The sequence below is a fragment of the Poecile atricapillus genome, chromosome 2, assembly GCF_030490865.1.
Source record: "Poecile atricapillus isolate bPoeAtr1 chromosome 2, bPoeAtr1.hap1, whole genome shotgun sequence".
Taxonomy (NCBI): domain Eukaryota; kingdom Metazoa; phylum Chordata; class Aves; order Passeriformes; family Paridae; genus Poecile; species Poecile atricapillus.
This window is the reverse complement of record NC_081250.1, coordinates 575402-602500: the sequence shown is the minus strand read 5'-3', so window position 1 is coordinate 602500 and position 27099 is coordinate 575402. Positions and strand designations below refer to the sequence as shown.

General features: G+C 71.1%; 3 protein-coding genes across 5 annotated transcripts; 2 read left to right on the top strand and 1 right to left on the bottom strand.

The window, feature by feature from the left end:
- The first annotated feature begins 1356 nt into the window (after window positions 1-1356).
- LOC131576739 (basic salivary proline-rich protein 2-like) lies at window positions 1357-2586 on the top strand. Its single transcript, XM_058833722.1, has 3 exons — window positions 1357-1752; window positions 1922-2206; window positions 2263-2586. Exons 1-3 carry the CDS (start codon window positions 1357-1359, stop codon window positions 2584-2586), a joined length of 1005 nt encoding a protein of 334 aa, XP_058689705.1.
- Window positions 2587-3124: 538 nt separating this feature from the next.
- On the bottom strand, window positions 3125-15262 carry LOC131575328 (potassium voltage-gated channel subfamily H member 2-like). Of its 3 annotated transcripts, none has more exons than XM_058830599.1 (5): window positions 14839-15262; window positions 8625-8855; window positions 5005-5169; window positions 4048-4515; window positions 3125-3514 (listed from the first exon to the last, which is right to left on the bottom strand). In XM_058830599.1, the coding sequence occupies exons 2-5, from the start codon at window positions 8752-8754 to the stop codon at window positions 3237-3239; spliced, it is 1041 nt and encodes a 346-aa protein (XP_058686582.1). In that variant the 5' UTR covers window positions 8755-8855; window positions 14839-15262; the 3' UTR covers window positions 3125-3236. The 3 variants fall into 3 exon arrangements, with proteins under 3 accessions (XP_058686582.1, XP_058686581.1, XP_058686580.1); XM_058830598.1 differs by lacking the exon at window positions 14839-15262 and adding an exon at window positions 10047-10785; XM_058830597.1 differs by lacking the exon at window positions 14839-15262 and having other exon boundaries at window positions 8625-9168.
- Window positions 14505-27074, top strand: NOS3 (nitric oxide synthase 3). The gene is given in 27 exon segments (XM_058830581.1): window positions 14505-14752; window positions 15863-15965; window positions 16344-16492; window positions 17116-17278; window positions 17720-17811; window positions 17884-17909; window positions 17912-18024; window positions 18182-18321; window positions 18666-18840; window positions 19270-19371; window positions 19480-19674; window positions 20237-20310; window positions 20406-20550; window positions 20667-20771; window positions 21137-21204; window positions 21291-21407; window positions 21794-21968; window positions 22082-22211; window positions 22826-22904; window positions 23278-23465; window positions 23851-24029; window positions 24264-24474; window positions 24692-24779; window positions 25143-25264; window positions 25670-25818; window positions 26079-26273; window positions 26705-27074. Coding segments are annotated over 27 exon segments (3543 nt in total). The 5' UTR covers window positions 14505-14615; the 3' UTR covers window positions 26828-27074.
- Window positions 27075-27099: the final 25 nt, after the last annotated feature.

The following is a 27099-nucleotide window of genomic DNA, read 5'->3' as shown; positions in this document are numbered from 1 at the left end:
GCACACTGGGGACCACCTGGGACACACTGGGGGCCACCTGGGGCACACTGGGGACCACCTGGGACACACTGGGGACCACCTGGAGCACACTGGAGACCACCTGGGACGCAGCAGAGACCACGCCAGCCACAAGCTGTTACCCCTCGCCACACCACAAGCCACCACGGCACAGCTGGACATGGCACTGGGCCCGGCTGTGGCACCGGGTGGGCACTGGGGACCCATGACGGGGTCGTGCTCCCCAATCCCCGGGGGCTCCAGGTCCCCCTGGACCCCCAGACTCGCCCACCACAACCACCAGGGTCCCCAAACTCCAGGCGCGGGGGCACCCGCGGTACCCCACACCCACTCAGGGCGGGATGAGCCACAGGACCCTGGCGACACTCCGGGCCCCCTCGGGCCCCCCAGCCCTTCAGAGCCGCCTGCTGCGACCCCCCAGTGCCATCCCCCTGCTCAGTGTCTCCCATCCCGGCGCGGGGGCACCCCCGGGACCCCGCACCCTCGCACGGCAGGATAAATTGTGGGTCCCTGCTCCCGTCGTGGGGGGAAACCCCCCGAAAATCGCGGGACCACCAACCCCATCCAAACACTCCGGCCACGACCCCCGGTGCCCGCCCGCCTCTCCCCCCATCCCCGCACGGGGACACCCCCGGGCCGCGGTGTCCGTGCGCGGTGAAAGGACAACGGGACCCCGTTCCCCCAGCCGGGGGAGCCTCCCCAGAGCCGCCAGATCCCTCCGGTGAACCCCAGAGCCGCCCGCCACCACCCCCGGTGCTCCCCCCGCTCCGTTTCCCCCATGCCGGCGTGGGGACGCCCCCGGGACCCCGAGCCCAGCCGCTGCGGTAAAAATCGTGGGTCCGGTTTTCCCTCTCGGTGAGGACCCCCGCGGCCCCCGGCGCCCCCCGACCGCCCCCCGTACCTCCTGTGCCACCAGGCTGGACACCCGGACGGCCCGGCGGACCCGGTCCCGCCGCTCCCCGTCGGGGCGGTCGCCGCGGTCGCCGCTGTCGCGCCGCGCCGGGGCCATGGCCGCGCTCCGGGGGTCCTCGCGCCCCCCCCGCCGCCCCCCGGCCCTGCGCGCGGCAGATGGAGCGGGGCGGGACCCCCCGAGCCCCCCCCGCCGCTCGCCCCCGCCGGGCCCCCCCCGGCTCCAGCCGTCGCCACTCCCCGGAGGAGGGACCGGGAGCGCCCGGGAGCGGCCCCGCGGGGACACCGGGGCGAGGGGGGCACGGGGGGGGCGGCGGAACCGGAGTCTTCCCTGCCTGCTCCGCCGCCGCCCCCTCCCCGCTGCCAGCCGGCACCTGCAGCCCCCCGCGCCCCCCAAGTGTGGACTCGCCCTGCCCCGTGAGCAGCGGGATGGGGACGGGGGGTGGTGACGGGGATGGGGACGGTGATGGTGGGGACAAGGACAGTGACGGGGACAGGGACAATGACGGTAGCGGTGAGCTGGCCCTGGCAGCCCCGGCTGATTCACGGCTCCCGGTGTCCCCGTGTCCCTGGCCGCTGCCCAGCGCTGGCAGTGCCCCACGGCTGCGCCCGCCCGGCCCCCCCGGGCACCCCCAGCCCCAGCGAGAGGGACCTGGGGGGCAGCGCCCTCGCCCACCCAGCCGGTGCCAGCGGGGCCGGGGTCGGCAGGACTCGTCCCGGCAATGGGGGGTCCCCGGTGTCCCCAGGCTGCCCCCAGCAGCCAGCGATGCCCCAGTGACACGCCCCGGCTGGTGGCACCGCCGGGTCCCCACACACCCCGAGTGGGTCTGGGGTCCCCCAGCCCTGTCCTGCCCCACGCAGGGATCCCCTCGGGAACAGACCAGGATCTCCGGCGGTCCCAGGAGCCGCGGGGATGCCACCCCAGGTGCCCGTCAGTGTCACCCAGCGCAGTGACCTTGCTCCAGCCCGCGGGTGAATCGCGGTGTCACTGCAGGGACACCCCCGTCCCCCGGTGCCCACCGACCCCGGAGGCTTCGCCGTGCCTGAGCCGGGGACACCCACACGCCCCCAGTTCCCGCGGCCCCGGTTCTGCCCGACTGCACAGCCGGGGCACCCCGAGAGTCCCTGGCACTGCCGGGGGGCAGAGCCCGCCGCGGTGACCGCAGCCGTGTCCCCCGTGTCCCCCGTGTCCCCTCACGGGCCCCGTGGCAACGGCGGGGGCAGGGAGAGCTCAGCGTCACCCTGGTGGCACAATAACCACGGCCGAGGCAACCAAGAGGTTCCGTGAGGATCTGGCGGGTCCGGGATGCGGAGTGAGGGGGTGCCGCCCCCCAGAAGGGTCCCCCCCACCCCACCGAGCGCCCGGCAGCAGGGCCTGGAGCTCCAGGTGGGAACGGGGCTCCCACGGGGCCCCCTCACGTGTGCGGGCAGGTGCGGGGCCGGGGGCGCCCCGAGGGGCTCGGGCAGATGCGCCGGGGCTGCTCCGTCCCCCGGCAGCTGCCGGGGACCCCGGGGACAGCCCCGGGCGTGGCTGCGCGGGATCCCGGGGACACCGCGGGGCGGGGCACGCAGCGGCTCCCCCAGCCCGCACAGCCCTCCCGGGATGCCCGGAGCCGCCACCCCCGGATCATTAGCGGCGAGAAATCAGGGTGTAATTAAGCGGCGCCTCCTGTTCCCGCGGCAGATGGCGGTTACACAACGGGAGCGGATTAGCGGCCGCTGCCAGTGCCCGGCAGCACGGCACCGGGGTGGGGGTACCGGAGTGGGGGCACCGGGGCACCGGGGTGGGGGTACCGGAGTGGGGGTACCGGAGTGGGGACACCGGGGCACCGGGGTGGGGGGTACCGGAGTGGGGGGTACCGGAGTGGGGACACCGGGGCACCGGGCTGGGGGTACGGGGGGGGGTACTGGGATGGGGGTACCCGCGGTAACCAGCGAGTGTCTGCTCCCTGCACCTCGCTGGGAACCCCTGGGGATTGTCCCGGACCAGATACCCCCGGCCGCGGCACCCACCGCACCCAGAACATCACGGTCAGAACCCCCAGGCCAGACCCACAGCAGCACCGAGCCACCCTGGCACTGCCCGGCTGTCTCCAGCACCACCTGGTCACTTTGGCACCACCCGAGCACTTCTGGCATCACCCGGACACTTTGGCAGCGCTCGGCCACCTCCAGCACTGTACATCCCCTCCAGCACTGCCCGGACATCTCGTCACTGCTCGGACACTTTGTCACCGCTTGGCCATCGTGTCACAGCCTGGCCACATCACCACCGAGATGTCCGGACGCCTCGGTGCACCCCAGCCACCTCAGCACCGCCCAACCCCTGTCACCTGTGTGACCTGTCCCCGCGTCCCCCGGCCGGGTCTCACCTGTGTCACCTTCTCGGTGACGTTGTGGGTGCGGTCGCGCAGTTTGGTGGGGGCAATGATGGGGCGGGGGGCCGGGGGCGGGGCCAGGAGCCCCCCCGGCTGCAGGTCCATGAAGTTGAGGGTGATCTGGGGGATGCGGCCGATGGCCCGGAACCGCGCCAGGTCCGAGTCCGACGTGGAGTTGAGCAGGGCGCTGCGCACAGCGGCCACCGCGCCTGCGGGGACACACGGTCACCGCGGCGTCCCGCGGCACGGGGGACTGGCACCGCGGCTCACAGACCCCCGAGCCCCGGGCGGGTCCCCCAGCTTCCCCCAGCTCCTGGGGCAGGGGTCCCGTTGTCCCCGGGGGCATCCTGCTGCTCCCAGGGTCAGGGTCCCACAGCAGGTGAAGGGAACGCGGAGCCCCAGGGCACAGGGGACACCCCCAGCCGTGTGCCACCGGCCCCAGGGACCTGCAGAGCTGCTCTCAGTTACCTTTAATATCATTATAGTAATTGTCCCTTATCTTAATACGCTTAACGAGCTCTGGGGCCAGCGAGGTGATTCCCGAGGTGATTCCCAGGGTGATGCCACACTGCGGCTCAGTGTGGCTCACAGGGCCGGGGGTGGTGATGGGGGGGATCCCCAGCCCCTGCCAGCCCAGGCGCTGCTGTGGGGCAGTGGGACGGGGGTGTCACCAGGCTCTCTGGCTGTGGCTGCCCCGATGTCCCCAGCAGCGATGGCCCGCCCCGCGCCAGCGTGGCCGTACCGGTGCTGGAGCCGCGGTGCAGGCCGGCCCCGGCGCTGGCGTGGCGGTTGTGGCCGCGCTTGTCCCCGTCGCCCTTCATGGCCTCGATGTCATCGACGGAGGACGCCCGGCGCAGGCTGCGGAGGCTCTCCCGGGACCGGCGCTCCCGAGACCGGCTCCTGGCCAGGCTGTGGTTGGCAAAGGCCAGCGCCAGGCGCTCGGCCCGCGGGGATGACTGTGTCACCGGCGCCTCGGGGTTCCCCATCAGCGCCGCCTCGTCCTCGGGACGGTCCCCGACACCGGGCTCCAGCGAGGATGAGGCGTCCTCGGGGCCCGAGTCGCTGGCAGGCAGGGCCAGGTCCATGGCCAGCGGCTCCATGACCCCGGGGTCCACGACCACCACGTCCGGCGGCTCTGGTGGCTCGGGGGGCAGCGATTGGCGGCTGCCCGTGAGCGCCAGCAGCTTCAGCCGCAGGGACCGGCTGCGTCCTGGGGGGAAGGACAGCACCGGGCTCAGGATCCGGCTCCAAATCCCCACCGTGGTGCTGCTTCGGCCACAGGGACCAGCTGCACCCCGGGAATCAGGCTTGGGGTCAGGGGCAGGGTCTCACCCCCCTCCCCACGGTGCTGCCCACTCTCCCCATGTGCCCCACAGCAACACCCGGGACATGGGGTCAGCAGGACAGGGGCTGCCACCAGCCCGGTGGCACTGACCCCATTCCCCCTGCAGGAGCCCAGCAGGAGGGGGTGACCCCGTGTCCCTGTCCCCCCATACCTGGGGTGACCCCGTGTCCCTGTCCCCCCATACCTGGGGGTGACCCCGTGTCCCTGTCCCCCCATTCCTGGGGGTTATCCCGTGCCCCTGTCCCCCCAGTCCTGGGGGTGACCCGGGGTCCCTGTCCCCCCATACCTGGGGATGACCCGGGGTCCCTGTCCCCCCATACCTGGCGGTAACCCGGGGTCCCTGTCCCCCCATACCTGCAGGGCCCCAGGGGGCCGGGGTGACCCAGTGGTTGGTGCTGGGGGTCGGGGCCTCCCCAGGCTCAGGTTCCCTCACAGCCTCGAAGTTGAGGATGAACATGATGACGGTGCCATCCTCGTTCTTCACTGGCACCACGTCCACCAGGCACGGGAAGGAGCTGCCTGCGGGGAGGGGGCGTCGGTGACATGGGGGGGTGGCATCCCCGGCCGGGAGTGCACCCCCTGCCCGGCCCCAAACATCCTGGGAGAGGGACACTGCCCCTGTCCCTGTCCCTGCTGAGCACCCCCTCCTCCCCCCAACCCCGGCCTGGGGAGCACCCCCTCCCTCCTGCCCCCCCATTCCTGATGAGCCACCCCTCCTGCCCCCCGCCTGCCCCCCAACACCGACTCCACCAGACAGCCCCTCTGCAGCCGCACCCCGGGGGAAACTGAGGCACGGAAGGGTGGGGGAGTCCCCTTTCTCCCCCCAGATGTCGTGTCTGTGCGTGGGCAGCGGGGCCGGGGGGGCCGGGGGGGCTCCGGGGGTGCCGGGCAGGGTTAAGCCGCTCAGAACTCGTTAACAGCTGTGGCGTTAATCCGGTGCCACAGCTGGGGGCGGGGGGAATTGGGGGTGGTCAGGGCAGCCCGGGGCAACCTCTGGGGGATGGGGGGGGCGTCCTGCTTCCCCCGCACCCCTCACCCCACGGGGACCCTGGGGGGACACGCGGGTGACGCCAAAGCAGCGAATCCCCCCCGTGACGGTGTCCCCCCGGCTGGCACCGGGCCCGGCAGGCTGGCACGGCGGGTGCCAGCTGGCACTGTCCCTGTTCCCGTGCCCGCGGCGGGGGGATTCCCTGGCGCACGCGGGGCCCGGGCTGGGGGCCAGCTCGGTGTGGCACAGGGTGGCCCCGGGCCACCGCGGAGCTGTCGCCGAGCCACCGCCGCCAGGGGATTGGAGCCACCGACACCGCCGGCTTCATCCACCCCCGCGGGAATCCTGAGGTCCCCAAGGAGAGCTCCGGCCCTCCCGGTCCAGCTGCTGATGGGGGCCGGTCCCGGGGGGGGCGATGGGGGAACCCCGGGGGTGCGGGCGGCGGCAGAAGCAGTGGGGGACCCCTGGGGTGGGGGCAATGGGGGGAGCGCAGTGACAGAGGCGCGCCCCTCACTGCAAAGAGACCCTCGCCCCCCTCACCCTAAGTGCACCTCCCACCTCCAGAGCTGCGCCCCAAATCCCCCGCACCCCCAAACTGCACCCAGCACCCGCACCGCTCCCCGCGACCGCCAGGGGGCGCCGGGACCCCCAAAGCGCGGGGACCCCCCCGGACCCCATCCCCGAACCCCCATCCCCATCCCTGCTCCCCCATCCTCGAACCCCCATCCTCATCATCGAACCCCCATCCCCATCCCTGCACCCCGATCCTCATCCCTGCACCCCGATCCTCATCCCTGCACCCCGATCCTCATCCTCGAACCCCCATCCCCATCCCTGCACCCCGATCCTCATCCCTGCACCCCGATCCTCATCCTCGAACCCCCATCCCTATTCCCGAACCCCCATCCCCATCCCTGCACCCCGATCCTCATCCCCGCACCCCCATCCCTGCTCCCCCATCCTCGAACCCCCATCCCCATCCCTGCACTCCCATCCCTGCTCCCACTGCCCTGGGACCCGCACCCCTGCACCGAGGAGCCATCTGCACCCCCAGGATTGCAGCCAGGCTGGGAACACCCCCCCTGGCACGGGGGGACCCCCCCAGCCCGAGCTGTGACAGTGACAGGACCCCGATTCCGCTCCTCCCGGCCCTCAGCCGCTCCCGCCCTGCACCAACACCGGGGGCCACACACAGGGGGACCCCAAAGGCCACAGCGGCAACCGGGGGCGTCTGTGCTCCCTCCCTGTCCCCATCCAGCCCGGGGTCCCTGAGGTGTCTCCACGGGGACAAAGGTGCCCCACGGGCGTCGTGACCTCCCGGCATCCCCGGCTCCATAAACAACACGTCGCAAAGACAAATGGTTGCAGCAGCGGCGGCGACGCGGCGGCTCCAGCACGGCTCCACCGCGGCTCCAGGGATCAGGACACAGCACCGGGGACCGGGACACGCCAGGGGCGAGGGTGGGGGGCTGCAGGGTGGCAGTCGGCACCACACCACGATCCCGAGGGCACCCGCGGAACGGCAGCGACACCGGAGCACCGGGGATGCCGAAGCCACTGGTAACAAGTTCCCGGCCCCACAGAGCCTGGGGGTCCCGGTGCAGGGAGTGGAACCCCCCGAGCACCCTCCATGCCAGTGGCGGGGAGCACCAGCACGGTGCTCGGGGGAGGAGACACCCGCGGTGGCATCACTGCAGTCCCCAGGGCCAGCAGGCTCCGGCCAAGGGGCCCAGCAGAGGGAGGAGGACACCCCAGATCCAGGGCACTGCCAAGGGCCCCGGCCGGTCACCATGGACTGCCCCCGGCCCGGTGCGGGGTCCCAGAGCACTCCCAGAGCCCTCACCACACCTCCCCACAGGCCCCACAGAAGTTGCCAAGGGCTGGGACCCCTCACCACTTCTGGGAACCCCCTATCCCACCTGTCCCTGGCAGCACTCAAGGGCTGGTAAGGGGTGGGACCCCCACGCTGCTCGGAGGCACAGCCGGAGGCGTCGAGGTCTCCGGGGACCCAAGGAAGGCCCCAAGCTGCAGCCCCATTTCCCCACCCCTGTGGCACAGGCGGTGGCACCGCTCAGTGTCACCCTGAGGGCTCAGTGTCACAGGCTCCGGGGGGCAGCCCCACAGCCCCCGGCACGGCACAGCCCGAGGGGCACGGGGCAGGCCAGGCAGAGCCAGCGCAGCAGGACGAGGCTCCCAGCGCCAGGAGCGCCGTCCCTGGCCCCAGCCCGCTGCCCAGGGCTCCCGGGGCCACGGCGGCTCTACGGCCACGCCGGCAGCTGGCACCAGCTTTGTTTACTCCAGCACCGGAACCGGGGCCATGTGCCCAGAGCCGGGACAGCCGTGGTGACAGCCGGGACACCTGGCACTGGCACGAGGCCACGGGGAGGGGAAGCACCGGCACCACCAATGCGGGGAGCCAGGCCCGGGCCGGGCTCTGTGGGGCACAGCCCCCAGAGACCCCTGGGACCCCCGGGATGTCACCGGTTACTCCCACACCCCCACGGGATGGTGGCACTGTGACGGCCGATGCCAGCTCAGCCCACTCCTTCCTTGTCCTCCTTGTCCCTGCTCCAAGTGACACGGCCTCCCGTCACCCCAGCACGCTCAGCTGGGGATCGCTGCACCCCACAACCCCGGCCCCACAACCTGAGGCTCCCTGGGGCCCCGGCTGGCCATCACGGCACCGGGGAGGGCTGAGGACTCGCAGGGTGGGAGTCCCTGGGGAGCCATCACGGTACTGGAGAGCACCGCGGAGCCCCGGGGGTGTCAAAGTCCCTCGAGTCCCCACCTGTGCCGACACCTCCTGCCAGCCAGGTCTGTCCCTGTGCCTGCTGTTCCCCTGTCCCCAGCCCGGTCCCCCCAGGGGGGTCAGGACCGTCCTCGTGGTAGAAGCAGATCCCCACCTCGTGCTCCCACACCCGCTCTCCTCGGCGCAGCCCTCCCGTCCCTGCCTGTCCCCGTGTCCCCTGCGCTCCCCTGTCCGTACCATCCTTGCGGTAGAAGCAGATCTCCACCTTGCGCTCCTCGGCGCCCAGCAGGGCCTGTGCGATCTGGGCGGCGGCGCGGCGCTGGGTGCGGGGCCCGTGCAGGAAGTCGCAGGTGCTGGGCTGCTGCATCACCTCGGCCCGCGAGTACCCGCAGAGCCGGCAGAACCCCTCGTTGCAGTAGATCACGGCGCAGTTCTCCACACGCGCGTTCCCGATGATGAACTTGCGGCCTGGCGGGAGAGGGGACGGGCGGCTCAGGCCAGGGCACCCCTGGCCCAGCAGCCCCGAGGGAGGGTCCTGCCCATCCGTCCGTCTGTCCGTCCGTCCGTCCATCCGTGGCTCTGGGTTTCCCAGGGACAAGCACTTCATGAGTCATCCCGCTCGCTCCCCAGGGACCCCCTAAACTGGCGGCATCACCACCATGGGGACCCCAGAACTGTTGGGATCCCACCATCACAGGGACCCCATAACCACAGGGAGCCAGGGGCTGCCAGCACTGCAGGGACCCCGCAATATCAGGGACCCCACAACAGCAGGGACCCCACAACAGCAGGGAACCCCACAACAGCAGGGACCCCACAACAGCAGGGAACCCCGCAATATCAGGGACCCCACAACAGCAGGGAACCCACAACAGCAGGGAACCCACAACAGCAGGGACTCAGCCACTACAGACACCCCACAACAGGAACCCCACAACAGGAGGGACTCTGGGACTCCAAGCAGTGACTCATCACCACGGGGACCCCCACAACTGCAGAGACCCCTTAGGGACACCACTACCATGGGGACCCTGGGACCCCCCACCACACCCTGAGGGCAGTGGCTCAGCCCAGCCAGACCCCCCCAAGCACAGCCTGTCCCCAGCAGGGTGGCACCCCCCAGCCCGACCCACGGGGCAGCGTTCCCCCGCGTCACTGCCCCAACTCCAGTCTGGGGGATGCTCAGGGCCTGACCCCAGAGAGGTGCTGGGAACCCCCAGACTTTTCCGACCCCCCATTCTGCCAGCTGGGACCCCCAATCCCACAGCGGCCTGAGCTGGTGGTGAGGGCTCCATATCTCGGGGACCACGGGGAAGCCCCAGTGCTGGCACCCCAGAGCCAGGGGTTGCTGAAGGACAGGGTGGGCAGTAATCCCCCACCAAGCAGGTTTGTCCCCATCACCCCAACCCCCCTCAAGCTGGGGACTCCTGGACTCCGGGGCGAGCAGCGTCCCCCCCGGCCGGGTTTGTCCCCCAGCACCTCAAACCCACCCGGGGCCACAGTCCCCTCACTCCCTTCCACACCTGGTGCTCCCCGCTGTCTCCCAATCCCCTCTCCGGGCGCTCCCCCCGCCAGGTTCCCCCTCGGGCCCCCTTGGTCCCGCCCCCGGTCCCCCGGGCGCCCCCCGGTTCCCCCCCGCCCCCGGCGCCCCCCACTCACTCTGCCCCTCGAACTTGCGGATGATGGTGTCCAGGAAGGTGTTCTGGGGGGCGACGTGCCCCCGCCGCACCGGCATCGTGCCGGGCCCATGGGCAGCGCCGGCGGGGCGGGGGGGCCGGCCCGGGGGGGGGCCCCGCGCCGCGGGGGGTCCCGCTGCCCTTGAGCCAAGGACGGCGCCGCTCCGGGGGCCCGGGGAGCGGGGGGGGCCTCCCCGCCCGGGGCCGGACCCCGCCCGCCCCGGTGCGGTGCTGCGGGGCCGGGGGGGTCCGGGGCGGGGAGCCGGAGGGGCCGAGCCCCCCCCCGCTCTACCCGCCCGGTGCGCGCCGCGCCATCGGCCTTATTTAGTCACGGAGAGACCGGGGGGGACCGAGCCCCCGCCCCGCGCTCGGCGCCGCTCGGAACAGCTCGGAACGGTTCGGCTCCGTTCGGAACGGCTGGGCTGAGCCGGGCTCGGCTGGGCTCGGCCGGGCTCGGCCGGTTCGGTTCGGCGGGGTTCGGCCCGCTTCGGTTCGGTTCGGTTCGGCTGGTTCGGTTCGGCCCGGCCCGGCTCGGCCGAGCTCGGGCGGGCTCGACCGGGTTCGGCGCGGTTCGGTCGGGCCGGGTTCGGCCGGGCTCGGCTGCACTGGGTTCGGGCGGGCTCGGCCCGGCCCGGTTCGGGCGGGCTCGGGCGGGCGCGGCCCGGCGCGGGCGGGCCGAGCTCGGTTCGGCGCGGTTCGGGCGGGTCCGTGCGCTCGGCCCGGCCCGGCCCGGCGGGCGCTGCGTGTTGACAGCGGGGCTGGGGGCGGGGCCAGCGCGGGCGCAGCCAATGGCCGGGGGGGGCCCGGGACCCCCGCCCCGCCCCGCCCGGGGGCGCCCAGCGGGGGCCTTGGCCCCGCCCCGCCCTGGCCCCGCCCCCGCCCCGCCCCCAACCCCCGAGCCACGCCCCCCACCCCGATCCCCGCAGCACCCCCGAGAGCCGGGGGGACACCGGGGGGACACCCCGGACCCCGCCCCCCTGTGCAGAGAGGACACACACCCGGACATGGGGACATGGGGACACGAGGACATGGGGACATGGGGACACGGGGACATGGGGACATGGGGACATGGGGACACGGGGACACGGGGACATGGGGACACGGGAACACGGGGACATGGGGACACGGGGACACGGGGACACAGGGATATGGGGACACGGGAACACGAAGACGTGGGGACACAGGGACACGGGGACACAGGGACATCAGGACATGGAGACATGAGGACACGAGGACACAGGGACACGGGGACACGGAGACATGGGGACACCGGGATGTGGGAACACAGGAACATGGAGATGTGGGGACATCAGGACCTTAGGACACATGGACACAAGGTCATGGGGACACTGGGTTACAGGGACACGGGGACACGGGGACACAGGGACAAGGGGACACGGGGACATGGGCACATGGGGACACAGAGACATAGGGACACGGGGATGTGGGAACACAGGAACATGGGGACATGGGGACATGGGGATGTGGGGACATCGGGACTTGAGGACACACAGACACGAAGACATGGGGACACTGGGTTACCAGGACACTGGGACACAGGGACATGGGCACACTGAGACACCAAGACACCAGAATAAGGTACAGTGGGACACCATGACGCTGGGATTTCAGGATATGGGGACACTGGCACTGAGATACAGGGACAGTGGGACACTTGGACACGGGAACGTGGGGCCATGTGGGGCAGCAGCAGAGCTCCCAGGCACAGCCTCAGCTGGGTCCTGGTGGGAGCCTCCCAGCGCCAGTCCTGCCATCCTGGCTCAGCCTAAACATCTTCCCAGTCTAGTTCCAGGATCAGCCCCAGTACCAGCCCCAGAGCAGCCCCTGTCCTAGGCCTGATCCCAGTCTAATCCTCATCTCTGTCCAATCCTACTTCTCGTCTCGGTTGTGTTTCTAGTTCCTGTCTCACTCCCAGTCATGTCCAGTCCCAGTCTCAGCATCTAGGCCCTATCCTGTCCTCTTGTGGTCCCAGTCCCAATCCCAGTTAAATCCTAATCCCAGTCCCCTTTCCAGTGTAGTTTCAGTCGTCTGGTCCCAGTACCAGTCTCCATCCAATCCAAATCCCAGTTCCAGTCCTGTGCAGTCCACTCCAAGTCCTGGTCCCAGTTCAAATTCCAGTCCTAGTCCACTTTCAGACCAGTCCAGCTCCTTCACAGCCCAATGCAATCCCAACCCACTCCCAGTCCTGCTCCAGTCCTGGTCCCAGTCGCAATCAAAGGTCGGTCCCAGTCCAGTCAGGGTCTCAGCACTGTCCCAGTCCAGGCCACAAGCACGGTTCTGGTCCCAGTGCCGATCCCAGTCCCGGTTCAGCCCAATCCAGTCTCAGTTCAGCTCCTGGCCAGAGCGCAGTGCAGCCGCGGGTCCCGGTGCCGGTTCAGCTCGGTCCCCGCGCGGTCCCGGTGCCGGTTCAGCTCGGTCCCCGCGCGGTCCCGGTGCCGGTTCAGCTCGGTCCCCGCGCGGTCCCGGTGCCGGTTCAGCTCGGTCCCCGCGCGGTCCCGGTGCCGTCCCGAGCCTCGCCGGCCCGGACGCTCCCGGTCTCTGTCCCAGGTGCTGAAAGTGGCGCCGGCCCCGCCGCGGGGCCGGGACCGACCGGAGTGACGGGACCCGGCTGGACCAACCGGGCCCGAACGGTCCCGAATAGACCGACAGAACCAACCGGTCTGACCGGACTGGCTCTGCCAACCGGGCCCGACCGGATCCGACCGGGCCCGACCGGACCGGCTGCACCGACCGGCCCCGACCGGCTTTGAGTGGCCACGAGAGAACCAGAACGGACCCGAACGGATCCGCTGGGCCCGACCAGAGGCAGATGGACCGACCGGAACCAAATGGACTGACCGGGTACAAACGGATGGACTGGACCGATCAGACCGAGCGGAGCTGAGCCGAGCCGGGCGGGGGGCTGTGGGGTACGGGCGGGCCGCGGGGGCTCTGTGGGGCCGGAGGAGGCCGTGGGACACGCAGGGGTGGTTGTGGATTTGGAGGGGTTGTGGGGGGCTGGAGGCCTGACCCTCCCCGGCCCCCGCCCGCCCCGAGTCCCGCCCCCGGGCAGGGCAGACAACCGGGTGGGCTCTGCCGTGACGGACAGGCCTGTCCCGCCCCACGGGCGGGGAACACCCCGGGGCGGGGGCGACAACCCGGGACCCCCAGAGTCGGGGTGAGATACCCCGTTCCGTGTCCCCCCGGGGGTCCCCGCCCCGGCTGTGCCCCCCATGCGATGGCTCGGTCCCGCCCCGCGCCTCCCGGTTGCCCCCGCCCCGCTCCCCCCCCGCAGGAAGGAACCGCCGAGCCGGCACCGGGCGCGGTTTCCCGTCGCTGCGTGAGCTGCGGGCTCAGCCCCACCTCGAACCTCCGGAGGGAGCCGGGGGACCCCGCACCCCCCGCCACCCCCGCGCCCCAACAGCACCCCCCGCTCCGGACTCCCAGACCCGCGACCCCCGCGACCCCCGCCCCACTCCGGGGTCACCGTGCCACCCTCTCCGCCGACAGCGGGGATGAGCCCCCCACCCCGCTTGGCTTCGCAGGGTGCCCCGCGGGAGGGTCGCGGGGTGCGCTCCCCCCCGCAGCCCCCCCGGGGCGCTGACCAGGGGCTCCCCGGTAGCGCCCAGCACGTCAATGGCCGGAACTGGGTGGAAGCAGCGGGAAATGGGGGGGGTCCCGCCGGACATCCGCCCCACGGCCGTGGGGCTGGGGGCGGCCCGGGAACCCCCCGGGGCACCCAATCGCCAGGTGCAAAGGTGGGGGGCCACAGTGTCCTGTGGCTGGGATGGGGGTCCCCGCCACCACCGCGGCCCCCCAAGTGCTGTGTGCCCCCCATGAGGGTAACCCTACGTGTCCCGCTGGGTGCCGTCCTTGTGTCCCCAGGGTGCCATGCGCACCCCAGTGCCACGTGTATGTTCCCACGGCGCCTCGAGTGTCCCCCCAGTTCCGAGTCCCCCGTGGGTGCCATGTCCTCCTCAGCACCGTGTCCCCTCCGCGTGCCACGTGTCCCCCCGCCGGGTGCCATGCATGTCCCCCAGTGCCATATATCCCCCCCCAGTGCCATATACACCCCCACAGTGCCATATATCCCCCCACAGTGACATATATCCCCCCAGTGCCATATATCCCCCCGGTGCCATACATCCCCCCCAGTGCCATATATCCCCCTCAGTGCCATATATACCCCCCAGTGCCACGTTCCCCCCAGGGCTGTGTCCCACCCGGGTGTCATGTGGGTTCCCAAGTCCCCCCAAGGGCCATGTCCCCTCCACGAGTGCCGTGTCCCACTCTCGGGGTGCCATCGCTCCCTCCCCATGGCCGCATGCCAGGGGCTCGGGGCTCAGATGGGTCCGACGCCCCCCGGTGGGGTCCCCGGTGTGTCCCACGCCGCGTGGCGGTGGCGGTGACGGTGGAGGTGGCGGTGACGGTGGAGGTGGCGGTGGAGGTGGCGGTGCCCATTGTCCGCGGGGCGGGGGCGTCGCGGCCTCGTCACCACTTCCCCGGGCTGTAGGAAGCGGGAAGCGGCCGCTCCCGGCTCAGTGGGGCCGCCATGGGGAACCTGCCGGGGGTCCTGCCCGGAGCCCCCCGCGCCTGCCCCGGCCTCGGCCTCTGCTCGCGCCCGCGCGGCCCCGCGCCCGAGGACCCCCCTGTCACCGCTGTCCCCGCCGCTGTCACCGAGCCCCCCGGGTAGGTGCCCAGGCGGCATGGACGGGGTGGGATGGGGAGGAATGGGGTGGAAAGGACGGACGGGGCACCGGGACAGCGGCACTCACCTGCCGCCGCTCCGAGCCTCGGCGGGGACCCCTCCTCACCCGCGGGGACCTTCGCACATGGCCGGAGGTGTCCCCGGCCTGGAGGTGTCCCCGGCCTGGAGGTGTCCCCGATGGGGTGGCTCGCGTGGGGCACTGGGGCAGAGCACAGAGCCCGCTCCGTGAGCCCTGCTCATGGTGTCGTGACAGTGTCGCCTGTCGCACGGCGTGGCCCCAGCAGCCCGTGGGACCCGCTGGGGCGCGCTGGGGCCAGTGGGATCTGGGGCACATGGGGGGACATTTGGGGAGGGGTGTATGGGGTGCAGTGGGGACGGAGGCGTGAGGACCCCACAGCTCGGAGGGGCTCGGAGGGGACGGACATGGGACGGGGGGTGTGTCCTCCCCCCGCGGTGGCCCGGAGCCCGGTGTGACTCATGGCCATTGTTCACACGAGGGCCAGGAACGCCCCGCGCCCCCTCCATCCTCTGACCCCTCAACTCCTGACCCTTCCAACTCAGCCCCTTTATCTTGATCTCCCCTTCCCTGACTTCCCAGCTCGGCCCCCCATCTCCTGTTCCCCCATCTCCTGCTCCCCCATCTCCTGTTCCCCCATCTCCTGTTCCCCATCTCCTGTTCCCCCATCTCCTGCTCCCCCATCTCCTGTTCCCCCATCTCGTGCTCCCCCATCTCCTGCTCCCCCCATCCCCTGAGCCCCCCCAGCTCAGCCCACCCATCCTCTGAGCCTCCCCATCCCCTCCATTCCCCACGAGGCTGATCCGAGGGCTCGGGACCCCCCCGCCCCCCAGCAGCACCAGATGTTGGGGAAGTCCCCACTGTCCCCGCCACAAGCCACCCACCGCTGCCCCCAGCCAGCGCCCTCCTGTCGCCGTCCCCTCGGGCAGGTCCCCGAGCCCGGCGGGTCCCCGGTGTCAGACACGCGGGAGCAGGCGCGGGGGGGACACGCGTTTCTTCCCAAGTCCCCCGAGACCCCCGGCTGGGTTCCCCCGTGCCCGGGCAGGTCTCAGGGGTGCCCCGTGTCACCCCCCAGCGCTGCGCCCTCTTTCCCGGCGGAGCCCCCGCGCTTCGCCCGTCTGAAGAACTGGGAGAGCGGGAGCATCAGCTACGACACGCTCTGCGCCACCGCGGGGCAGGTGCGGGGCTTTGGGGTGCGGGGCTGGGGGTGCGGGGCTGGGGGTGCGGGGCTGGGGGTGCGGGGCTGGGGGTGAGGGGCTTTGGGGTGCGGGGCTGGGGGGAGCGGGGCTGGGGGCGCGGGGCTGGGGGTACGGAGTGCGGCTGAAGGGGTGAAAAGGCGGGGGGAGGGCACGGATAGGAGGATGCAGGTTGGAGTTGCGGCCTGGGGGGCTGCAGGATAGGAGGCAGATGTGGGGGCAGATGCGGGGGGCAGAGCCGGGGGTGCAGGTTTGCGGGGTGCCGGGGTGACAGACATGGGCGGGGCAGAGTGCGGGACGGGATACAGGCAAGGGGAGGCCTGGCCCGAGGGTCCCGGCTGCTCACCCGATGCCCCCCAGGAGCTGCCGTGCTCGGGGCAGCGCTGCCTGGGGTCGCTGGTGCTGCCGCGGCCGCTGCCCGCCCCCACCCCCGAGGGGACGCGACCGCCCGAGGAGCTGCTGGAGCTGGCCCGGGACTTCATCACCCAGTACTACGTGTCCCTGCGGCGGTGAGCGCGAACGGGACCCTCACAACAGATACGGGCACCCCCACAGCACCCACGGGCACCCCGGGGCACCCACAGCCCAGCCCCAGCCCTGCCCCGGGCACCACATGGCCCCATCTCCACCCCAGGGCACCCCATAGCTCCACCCCTGCCCAAAACACCTCCATACCCCTATCACTTCCCCATCTGCATGCCGGGGTACCCCCCATAGCTCCAGACATGCCCTGGGGTGCCCCATATCCCCACCTCTACCTCGAAATACCCCCATGTCCCCCATCCCTGCCCTGGGACATCCCATCTCCCCCATCCCTGCCCTGGGACATCCCATATCCTCATCCCTGCTCTGGGACATCCCATATCCCCCATCCCTGCCCTGGGACATCCCATCTCCCCCATCCCTGCCCTGGGACATCCCATATCCCCATCCCTGCCCTGGGACATCCCATCTCCCCCATCCCTGCCCTGGGACATCCCATATCCCCCATCCCTGCCCTGGGACATCCCATATCCCCATCCCTGCCCTGCAGCCCTGTCGCTGTTTGGCCCCCCTTCCCCCGGAGGTGCCGGTGTCGGGGGGTGCTGGGGGGTGGTCCCGGTGTCTGTGGGTGCTGAGGGTCCCCCCGCAGGGAGAACTCCCCGGCACACACGCAGCGGCTGCGGGAGGTGGCCGCGGACATCGCGGCCTCGGGCTGGTACCGGCTCCGGGAGCCCGAGCTGACGTTCGGTGCCAAGCAGGCCTGGCGGAACGCGGCGCGCTGCGTCGGCCGCATCCAGTGGAACAAGCTCCAGGTGCGGGACCACCCGTGGGACCCTCACCCACCACAGCCCACGGGGACATCAACACGTGGAGACCTCAAACTCCTGGGGACACCAAACCCAAGGCACCCCAACTCACCCCACAGGAACCCCACCCCATCTCACGGGTACCCCCAGTGACACCCCCACGGTCACCCCCACCCCACGGGGACCCTCATCCGTGTCCTGCGGTGGCCCCCACCCCACGGGGACCCTCATCCGTGTCCTGCGGTGGCCCCCACCCCACGGGGACCCTCATCCGTGTCCCGTGGTGACCCCCACCCCAGGGGGACCCTGCCTTGCACCTATTGCACGGGGACCCCCGCGGCAGGGGGATCCCTGTCCCAAAGGACCTCCTGGCCTGCAGATCCCGCCCGGGGACTCCCACCCCACGTGCCCGCAGGGGTCCCCCACACCCACCCTGTCCCCCCGCAGGTGTTTGATGCCCGGGACTGCGCGGGGCTGGGGGAGATGTTCAGCCTCCTCTGCTCGCACATCCAGTTCGCCACCAACCGCGGCAACATCCGGTGAGAATCTCCCCGGCGTCCCCCGAGCCCCGCGGCCGCAGGGTGTCCTGACGGCCCCCCCCGGCCCCCCAGGTCCGCCATCACCATCTTCCCCCCGCGGCTCCGGGACGCGGCGATTTCCGCATCTGGAACCCGCAGCTGATCCGCTACGCGGGGTATCGGCAGCCCGACGGCTCCGTGCGGGGCGACCCTGCCAACGTGGACATCACCGAGGTGGGGGATCCCTGCGCCCCCAGACCCCCCTCACCACCTCCCCGTCCCTCCCCTATTCCCTCTCCATCCGCACCTCAATCTGCCCTCCATGCCGCCCTCCATTCCCTGTGTCTCCAACACCTCCTGGAGGCCCCCCTGACGCTGTCCCCCTCCCCAGCTCTGCATCCAGCACGGCTGGACGCCCGGGGGGGGCCGTTTCGATGTGCTGCCGCTGCTGCTGCAGAGCCCCGACGAGTCCCCCGAGCTCTTCCCGCTGCCCCCGGAGCTGGTGCTGGAGGTGCCGCTGCACCACCCCACGTGAGTGGCGCTGTGACCCCCGAGTCTCTGCCGAGGGACCCTCCCTGGGCTGGAGAACCACGGGATCACCCCCAGGGAGGGCCTGGAGAGGGGATGGAGGTTGGGGAACCCCTCTGGGGACACGGAGCAGAGTCGGGTCTGATCCCATCCCTGACGGACACCGGAACCGCGGCTCCCCCGCGGGACGCTGGCTTGTTGGGCCCCTCCTGGGCTGGATTCTGGAACGCTGGGATGCTGACCCTCCCTGGGTGGGATACCGGGGTGCAGGCGGGGTGGGGGTACCCTTCTGGGGGCTGCGGGGCCGCTGTGGGTCGGTGAGGGTGACACAGCCCCCGTGTCCCCAGGCTGGAGTGGTTCTCGGAGCTGGGGCTGCGCTGGCACGCGCTGCCGGCCGTGGCCAACCTGCTGCTGGAGATCGGGGGGCTCGAGTTCCCCGCGGCGCCGTTCAACGGGTGGTACATGGGCACCGAGATCGGCTCCCGAAACCTCTGCGACCGCCACCGCTACGACGTGCTGCCCGTGAGCCCCCGGGACCGCGCCGGGACCCCCCGGGATGGCAGCGGGACCCCCCGGGACTGTGCTGGGACCCCCCCGGGACTGTGCTGGGACCCCACAGGGACAGCCCTGTGACTCCTCTGGGGTCCCTCCAGGACCCCTCCTGGTACTCCCCGAGATTTCCCTTGGGACCCACACTGGGCCCCCCCGGCCCCTCCCAGCGACCCCCACTGGGATCACTCTGGGATCCCCTTCAGGCCCATCCAGGGATCCTCATCAGAACCCCCCTGAGACCCCCACCAGGACCATGCTTGGATCACTCCTGGGACCTCCCCCAGAATTCCCCCGGGAGCCCTCTGGCACCCCGAACAGGACACCACTAGGACCCCATCCGGGACCCCATCCGGGACCCCTCGGGGACCCCCGGCTGACCCCCCCGCTGACCCCCCGCAGGAGGTGGCCCAGCGCATGGGGCTGGACACAGGAACCAGCTCATCGCTCTGGAAGGACCGGGCGGCTGTGGAGGTGAACGTGGCCGTGCTGCACAGCTTCCAGGTGGGACCCCCACACTGCTGGGACCCCCAGTGCCGGGACCCCCACACTGCCAGGCCACGGGAACCCCCCCGGCCCCACAGGTAGCCCATTGTCCCCCTGTCCCCGCAGGTGGCCCAGGTGACCATCGTGGACCACCACGCAGCCACCGAGTCGTTCATGAAGCACCTGGCGGCAGAGGGGCGGGCGCGGGGCGGGTGTCCCGCAGACTGGGCCTGGATCGTGCCGCCCCTCTCGGGCAGTCTCACACCTGTCTTCCACCAGGAGATGGTCAACTACCACCTGAGCCCCACCTTCCGCTACCAGGTGGGACCCCTGCCCCACAGATCCTGTCCCACAGCCCCCTTCTGCTACCAGGTGTGGGGTTGGACCCACAGATCCCGCCCCGTGGGCCCCGGCCCCTCTCCCCCCTCCCAGGTCACTGAGACCCTCGGACAGCTGGCACTGACCTCCCCGACCCCCCCAGGACTTTCTGGCACTGCCCTGGGCTGATCCCTGCGGGACCCCCAACCTCTGCATCGCCCTCCACTGGCACCTACCCCACAGCTGACCCCGAGACACCCCGGGACACCCCAGAGCTGCCCCTGGGACACCCCGAGACACCCCGGGACACCCCAGAGCTGCCCCCGGGACACCTCCAGCACCCAGCTGAGGCTCTCCCTCAGCCCCTCCAGACCCTTCCAGCCCCCCACGAGCCCTCATGGTCCCCAGTGCCCCCCAGTACCCCCAAGTCACACTCCGGTGCCAGGCGGGTCCAGCCCCACAGACCCCCGACCCCTCCTCCCCCCCTGCTCCCCAATCCCACAGACCTCGACCCCTCCACCCCCCATGGCCCCTGTGCCCCACAAGCCCCTCCTGTGCCCCACAGCCGGACGCCTGGAAGGTTTACGTGTCCAAAGGCACCACTGTCACCCGGAGGAAAACCTTCAAGGAAGTGGCCAAGTAGGTGAACCCCGTGATCCCCGGGATCCCACGGGAGTTCTGGGATCCCCTGGGAATCCCATTCTGATCCCACGGTGGCCCTGGGGATCCCACAGCGCTGTTAAGATCTCGGCCAAGCTCATGGGACACGTGATGGCGCGACGGGTCAAGGCCACCATCCTCTACGCCACAGAGACCGGGAAATCGCGGACTTACGCCTGGAATCTGTGCCAGCTCTTCCGCCGGGCGTTTGATCCCAAGGTCTGGAGGAAAAAGGGGGAGAACTGGGGCAGCTCTCCTCGCCCACCCTGAGCTGGGGGTTTGGGTGAGGGGAGACACCTCCCGTGGAGGGATCCTAATCCTGGAACTCCATGAAGGTGCTGTGCATGGATGAGTATGATGTGGTGGCCCTGGAGCATGAGACCCTGGTCTTGGTGGTCACCAGCACATTTGGGAATGGGGACCCTCCAGAATGTGCTGAGGTAGGGATGGGATGGGATGGGGATGAGGATGGGATGGGATGGGGATGAGGATGGGATGGGATGGGGATGAGGATGGGGACGGGATGGGGATGAGGATGGGATGGGGTTGGGGATGGAGAATAGGAGGAGATAGGATGGGGTGGGGATGGGGATGGGATGAGGTTGGGGATGGGGTGGGGATGAGGATGAGGATGGGATGAGGTTGGGGATGGGGTGGGGATGGGGTGGGGATGGGAGGAGATGGGATGGGACAGGATGGGGATGAGGATGGGGACAGGATGGGGACGGGATGGGGTGGGGATGGGATGGAGATGGGAGGAGATGGGGTGGGGATGGGATGTGGGGTGACATTGTGCCCCCCACAGAGCTTCTCCAAGGCACTGATGGAGATGACATCGCCGTACACTGGCACCTCCCAGGCGGAGCCGCCCATGTGAGCACCCCGGGGGTCCCGGGGGGTCCCCGCTGGGGCCGGGGCAGGATCCCCCCCAGCTCCCCTCACCCTTCTAACACCCCCAGGAGCTACAAGCTGAGGTTCAACAGCGTCTCCCAGTCCGACCAGCTCGTGTCCTCCTGGAAGAAGAAGCGGCGGCAGCTGAGCAACACAGACAGTGCAGGAACCTTGGGAGCCCTGCGGTACCGAGGCCACGGGGTGGGCACGGGGTGGGCACGGCCACAGGGACAGGGCACGGGGTGGGCACGGTCACGGGGACAGGGCACAGCCACAGGGATGGGCACTCGGGTGGGATCCTCAGCCTGGGCACGTTGGGAATTCTGTCACAGGGCCACCCGGGGCACAGGGATTGCCATGGCCACGGGAGCAGGAGTGGGGTCCTTGGGGTGCCCCGGGGACTCACACCAGCAGCGGCAGCTCCAGCCCCGTCTGCCCTGTGGATGTGGGTGGGGGCAGCCGCTGCCCCCGAGGCCCCCGGGGCATCCCCAGCCAGGTTGGCGGTGTTCAGGTCATGGTGCCGGGGGTACCCCCACATGTCTGGGGACCCTCACCCCCAGTCTGTCCCCAGGTTCGCGGTGTTCGGGTTGGGGTCCCGGGCGTACCCCCACTTCTGTGCCTTTGCGCGGGCCGTGGACACGCGGCTGGAGGAGCTGGGGGGGGAGCGGGTGCTGCCCCTGGGCGAGGGGGACGAGCTGTGCGCCCAGGAGGAGTCGTTCCGCACCTGGGCACGCCAGGTGTTCCAGGTACGGGGCTGGGGGCGCCCTCGGGAGCCGTTCTGCACCTGGGCACCCCCAGGGTTGGGGGGCACCCGCAGCCCCCCCCCCGCTTGGCACCCACCGCCCCGCCGTGCCCCCAGGCTGCCTGCGAGACATTCTGCGTGGGGGACGGGGCGGGGGGCGCCGAGGAGCTGTTCGCCCCTCCCCAGGGCTGGAAGCGCCAGAGGCACCGGCTGGTGCCGCAGCCCCAGGCCACCGAGACTCTGGCCGGTACCGACTCCTCCTCCGGGAGCTCCCCCCACCCTGCGGGACCCCCGCACTCCCCGTGTCACCCCCCACCTGCCCCGTGGGACACCCCAGAGCACCCCCCGAGCATCCTGCGGGATCCCCTCACACCCCGCAGCCCCCCCAGGGACTCCTGCAGCCCCCTCGTGACCTCCCCCAGACCCTTTGGTCCTCCTGTCACCCCGTGACTGCCCAGCCCATGCCCGTCCATGTCCCCCCAAACCCCTGTTCCTCCCCAGCCCCTCCATGTCCCCCCAAACCCCTGTTCCTCCCCAGCCCCTCCATGTCCCCCCAAACCCCTGTTCCTCCCCAGCCCCTCCATGTCCCCCCAAACCCCTGTTCCTCCCCAGCCCCTCCGTGTCCCCTCATGACCACCCAATCCGTCCAGTCCCCCTGTGACCCCTCAGCCCCCTATGTCCCCCAGCCCTACATCTATCCCTGTGTCCCCCCCCGTGTCCCCAGTCTCCCCAAGCCCTGCCGTGTCTCCCCAGCCCCCCGTGTCCTCCTGGATCACCCGTGACCACCAGCCTCCCGTGTCCCCCTCCCCTCCGTACCCTCCCACGCGTTCCATGCCCCCCATGACCCCCCGCGCCCCCCAGGACTGTCCCAGCTGCACAAGCGCCAGGTGTTCCCCTGCTCGGTGCTGTCTGTGGAGAACCTGCAGAGTGAGGAGTCCAGGTGAGATCCCCCCGCACAGGGATCCTCACCGCGCCACCCCACCTGCCCCCGGACCTCCCGTCCCCCTCCACTCTCGGCACCCCGGGGTCCCCACATCCCCAGGACACCCCCGGCGCTGCCGTCCCCGCAGTGCCCCCATCCCCTGTCTGCCCCCGCCTCATCCCCCTCTGATCCCTCCTTAACCCCAATGACCCCTCCCTCACCCCTCTGACCCCTCCTTAACCCCAATGACCCCTCCCTCACCCCTCTGACCCCTCCCTGACCCCTCCTTCACCCCTGCCCCCCGTACCCCCCGTGCCCCCCTGCCCCCGTGCCCCCCGTGCCCCCCTGCCCCCCGTGCCCCCCTGACCCCCCTGCCCCCCGTGCCCCCCAGCCGGCAGACGCTGCTGGTTCGGGTGGGCTGTGCAGAGCAGGGCGGGCTGCGGCACCTGCCCGGGGACCACCTGGGGGTGTTCCCCGCCAACCGCGAGGAGCTGGTCAGGGGGGTCCTGGAGCGCGTGGAGGACCCGCCCCCCCCCGAGCAGCCCCTGGCCGTGGAGAGCCGCGATGGGGACCCCGCCGGTACGGGGGGACACGGGGGATTGGGGGAACACGAGGGACTGGGGGGACACGGGGGATTGGGGGAACACGAGGGACTGGGGGGACACGGGGGATTGGGGGGTCCCCGCTGGTCGTGGAGGGGGACACGGGGGACTGGGGGGACCCCGCCGGTATCGGAGTGGGACAGGACGGGGTCCCGCAGGACCGGGGAAGATGGGGAGGGGCTGAGGTTTGGGAAGAGAAAGAGGAAGGGCAAACAGAAAAAATTGGGGCAGGGGACGAGGAGGGGGCTGAGGAAGAGGAAGGGGCTAGGACTTGGGGGGGTGGTGGGAGGAAGAAGAAAAAGAGGAAAGGCCTTGGGAAGGACACAGGACAAAACTGAGCGCCACAATCACCCCATCGCCAGGCGGCTCCAGCCCCGGGCCCCGCTGGGTGCTGCAGCCCCGGCTGCCCCCCTGCACCCTGGCCCAGGCTCTCACCTTCTACCTGGACGTGGCGGCCCCCCCGAGCCCCCAGTTCCTGCAGCTCCTGGGCTCGCTGGCGCGGGACCCCGCGGAGCGGGAGCGGCTGCAGCGCCTGGCGCAGGTGAGGGGGCGGCGGGATCCCCACCGGAGAGGGGCTGGGGGGCTGGGGGCTGACCCCCCTCTCTGGCTGGGGGGCTGGGGGGCTGACCCCCCCTTCTGGCTGGGCTGCTGGGGTGCAGCTGCCCCGCACTCTGCACACTGGGACCGGAGCTGGTCCCCTCGCCCTGGTGCCCCGCCCTGGGGGTCCCCGGGGGCCGAGCGCGGGGTCCGCCGTGTCTCAGCCTGGCTCCCGCAGGACGCGCGGCTGTACGAGGAGTGGAAGTGGTTCCGCTGCCCGACGCTGCCGGAGGTGCTGGCCGAGTTCCCGTCCGTGGCTCTGCCGGCCGCGCTGCTGCTCTCCCAGCTGCCGCTGCTCCAGCCCCGCTATTACTCCATCAGCTCCGCGCCCGGCGCCCACCCGGGCGAGATCCACCTCACCGTGGCCGTCGTCACCTACCACAGCGAGAGTGAGCGGGGCGGGGACGGGAGCGGTGGGGCACCTCCAGGGCATCTTCAGGGGCTGCGGGGCACCTCCAGCTCATCCCCAGCGCTTCCAGAATATTCCCAGGGTCCCCAGAGCATCTTCAGGTCCCCCCATCCGCCAGCCCTGCCCGGGCTCTGTGCGGGGCTGCCTTTGGGAGTGCCCCCCGCCGCAGCCCCCCCAGCCCCCTCTGGTCCCCACAGACGGGCAGGGTCCCCTCCACTACGGCGTCTGCTCCACGTGGCTGGCGCGGCTGCAGCCGGGGGACACAGTGCCAGCCTTCATCCGGGGGTAAGGGGTCACCGTCCTGCCGCCCTCCCTGTCCCCCTGCCTGGCCTCCCTGTCCCCCTGCCTACCCTGTCTGTCCCCCTGCCTGTCCTCCCTATTCTCCTCCCTGTCCCCCTGTGTGTCCCCCTGCCTGCCCTGTCTGTCCCCCTGCCTGTCCTCCCTATCCCCCTCCCTGTCCCCCTGTGTGTCCCCCTGCCTGCCCTGTGTGTCCCTCTGTCTGTCCTCCCTGTCTGTCCTCCTCAGCTGCTCCCCTCCGTGTTCCCTGCCTTCCCCCCACAGCCCCCCAAGCTATCCCCGCCCCATTTCCCGACATCCCCATCCGGGGCTGGGCTCAAGGCCCCCCCAAGTGACCCCCGACTGCTGCAGGGCCCCCTCGTTCCGGCTGCCGCCCACCCCCGACACCCCCTGCATCCTCGTGGGTCCCGGCACCGGGGTCGCGCCCTTCCGCAGCTTCTGGCAGCACCGGCTGCAGCTGCTGCGCGCCGGAGGTGGGGAGGGGACGGGGACACGGGGACACGGGGACACGGGGGGCTGGGCTGGGGGGGACGGAGAAATGGTGACACGGGACTGGGGACGGGGACACGGGGGCTGGAGAAATGGTGACACGGGAATGGGGACGGGGACACGGGGGGCTGGGGGCTGGGCTAGGGGGGACCGGGGCCGGGGGGATGCAGAAATGGTGACACGGGAATGGGGATGGGGACACGGGGATGGGAGGGATGCGGGGGTGTGGGGTACACGGCGACACGGGCACAGGGACACGGTGGCACTGGGGACAAGAGACATGGTGACAGCAAGCAAGGGGTTGGGGATGTGGGGACATGGGGAAGGGGATGGAAACGGGACGTGGGCACGGGGGGCTGTGGGGACACGAGGACGCTGTCCCCCTGCAGGTGGCCCCCTGGGCCCCATGGTGCTGGTGTTCGGGTGCCGCTCGTCCACCCTGGACCACATTTACCGTGAGGAGATGGAGGAGGCGCGGGAGCAGGGCGCCCTCAGCCAGGTGCTCACGGCCTTCTCCCGTGAGCCCGGGACCCCCAAGGTGTGACGGGGACACGGGTGGGATCGGGGAGGGCATGGGGACAGGCTGGGATGGGCACGGAGCTGGGGACGGAGGTGTGATAGGGACAAGGACCAGGTGAGGATGGAAATGGAGGGGACAGGGGCAGGACACTGAGCCAGAGGTGGGGGTGAGGGGCTGGGGACACGGACGGGGACAGCACACGAAGGGTCAGGGCGGGGATGGGGAGCTGGGGACAGGTCGGGCGGGTGCGGGATGCCACCGTCCCCGTGTGTCCCCAGACGTACGTGCAGGACGTGCTGCGGGCACAGCTGGCGGCCGAGGTGCACCAGGTGCTGTGCCAGCACGGGGGCCACATGTACGTGTGCGGGGATGTCACCATGGCCACCGAGGTGCTGCAGACCGTGCAGCACATCCTGGCCCAGGAGGGCGACATGACACTGGGGCAGGCAGGGGACGTCATCAGCGAGCTGAGGGTAAGGCTGGGACACGGGAACACCGCAGGGGACACCTGGGGACACACCTGGGGACACCTGGGGACACACCTGGGGACACCACAGGGGACACCACAGGGGACACCTGAGGACACACCTGGGACACCTGGAGACACCACAGGGGACACCTGGGGACACACCTGGGGACACACCTGGGGACACCTGGGGACACACCTGGGGACACCACAGGGGACACCACAGGGGACACCTAGGGACACACCTGGGGACACACCTGGAGACACCTGGGGACACACCTGGGGACACACCTGGGGACACACCTGGGGACACATCGGGACACACCTGGGGACACACCTGGGGACACCACAGGGGACACCTGGGGACACATCGGGACACACCTGGGGACACACCTGGGGACACCCCGGGTAGCCCCAGCCCTGACGCCTGTCCCGCAGGACAAGAACCGCTACCACGAGGACATCTTTGGGCTGACGTTCCGCACGCAGGAGGTGGCCCTGCGCATCCGCAGCCAGTCCTTCTCCCTGCAGGAGCGGCGCCCGCCGGGCCCGGCGCCCTGAGCGGGGACGCGGGGGACACGGGGGTCCCTGCGCCTGCGCCCCCCGTCCCGCCACCCCCAGTAAAGGTTTAGTTTTGATACCCCCGGCCCGACACTTCGGCTCCCGCGGTGGCACCGGGGACGTGGGCAGTGGCACAGGGAAGGATGGGCTTTGTGACACCTCTGGGGTCACCCGGCCACGGTCCGGACGCGAGGGGTGGGAAATGGTGGGAGAGGTCCCACGGTGGCGTGGCTCCCGCCTGTGTGGCCGCAGCTGAGGGCACCCCCTGGCAG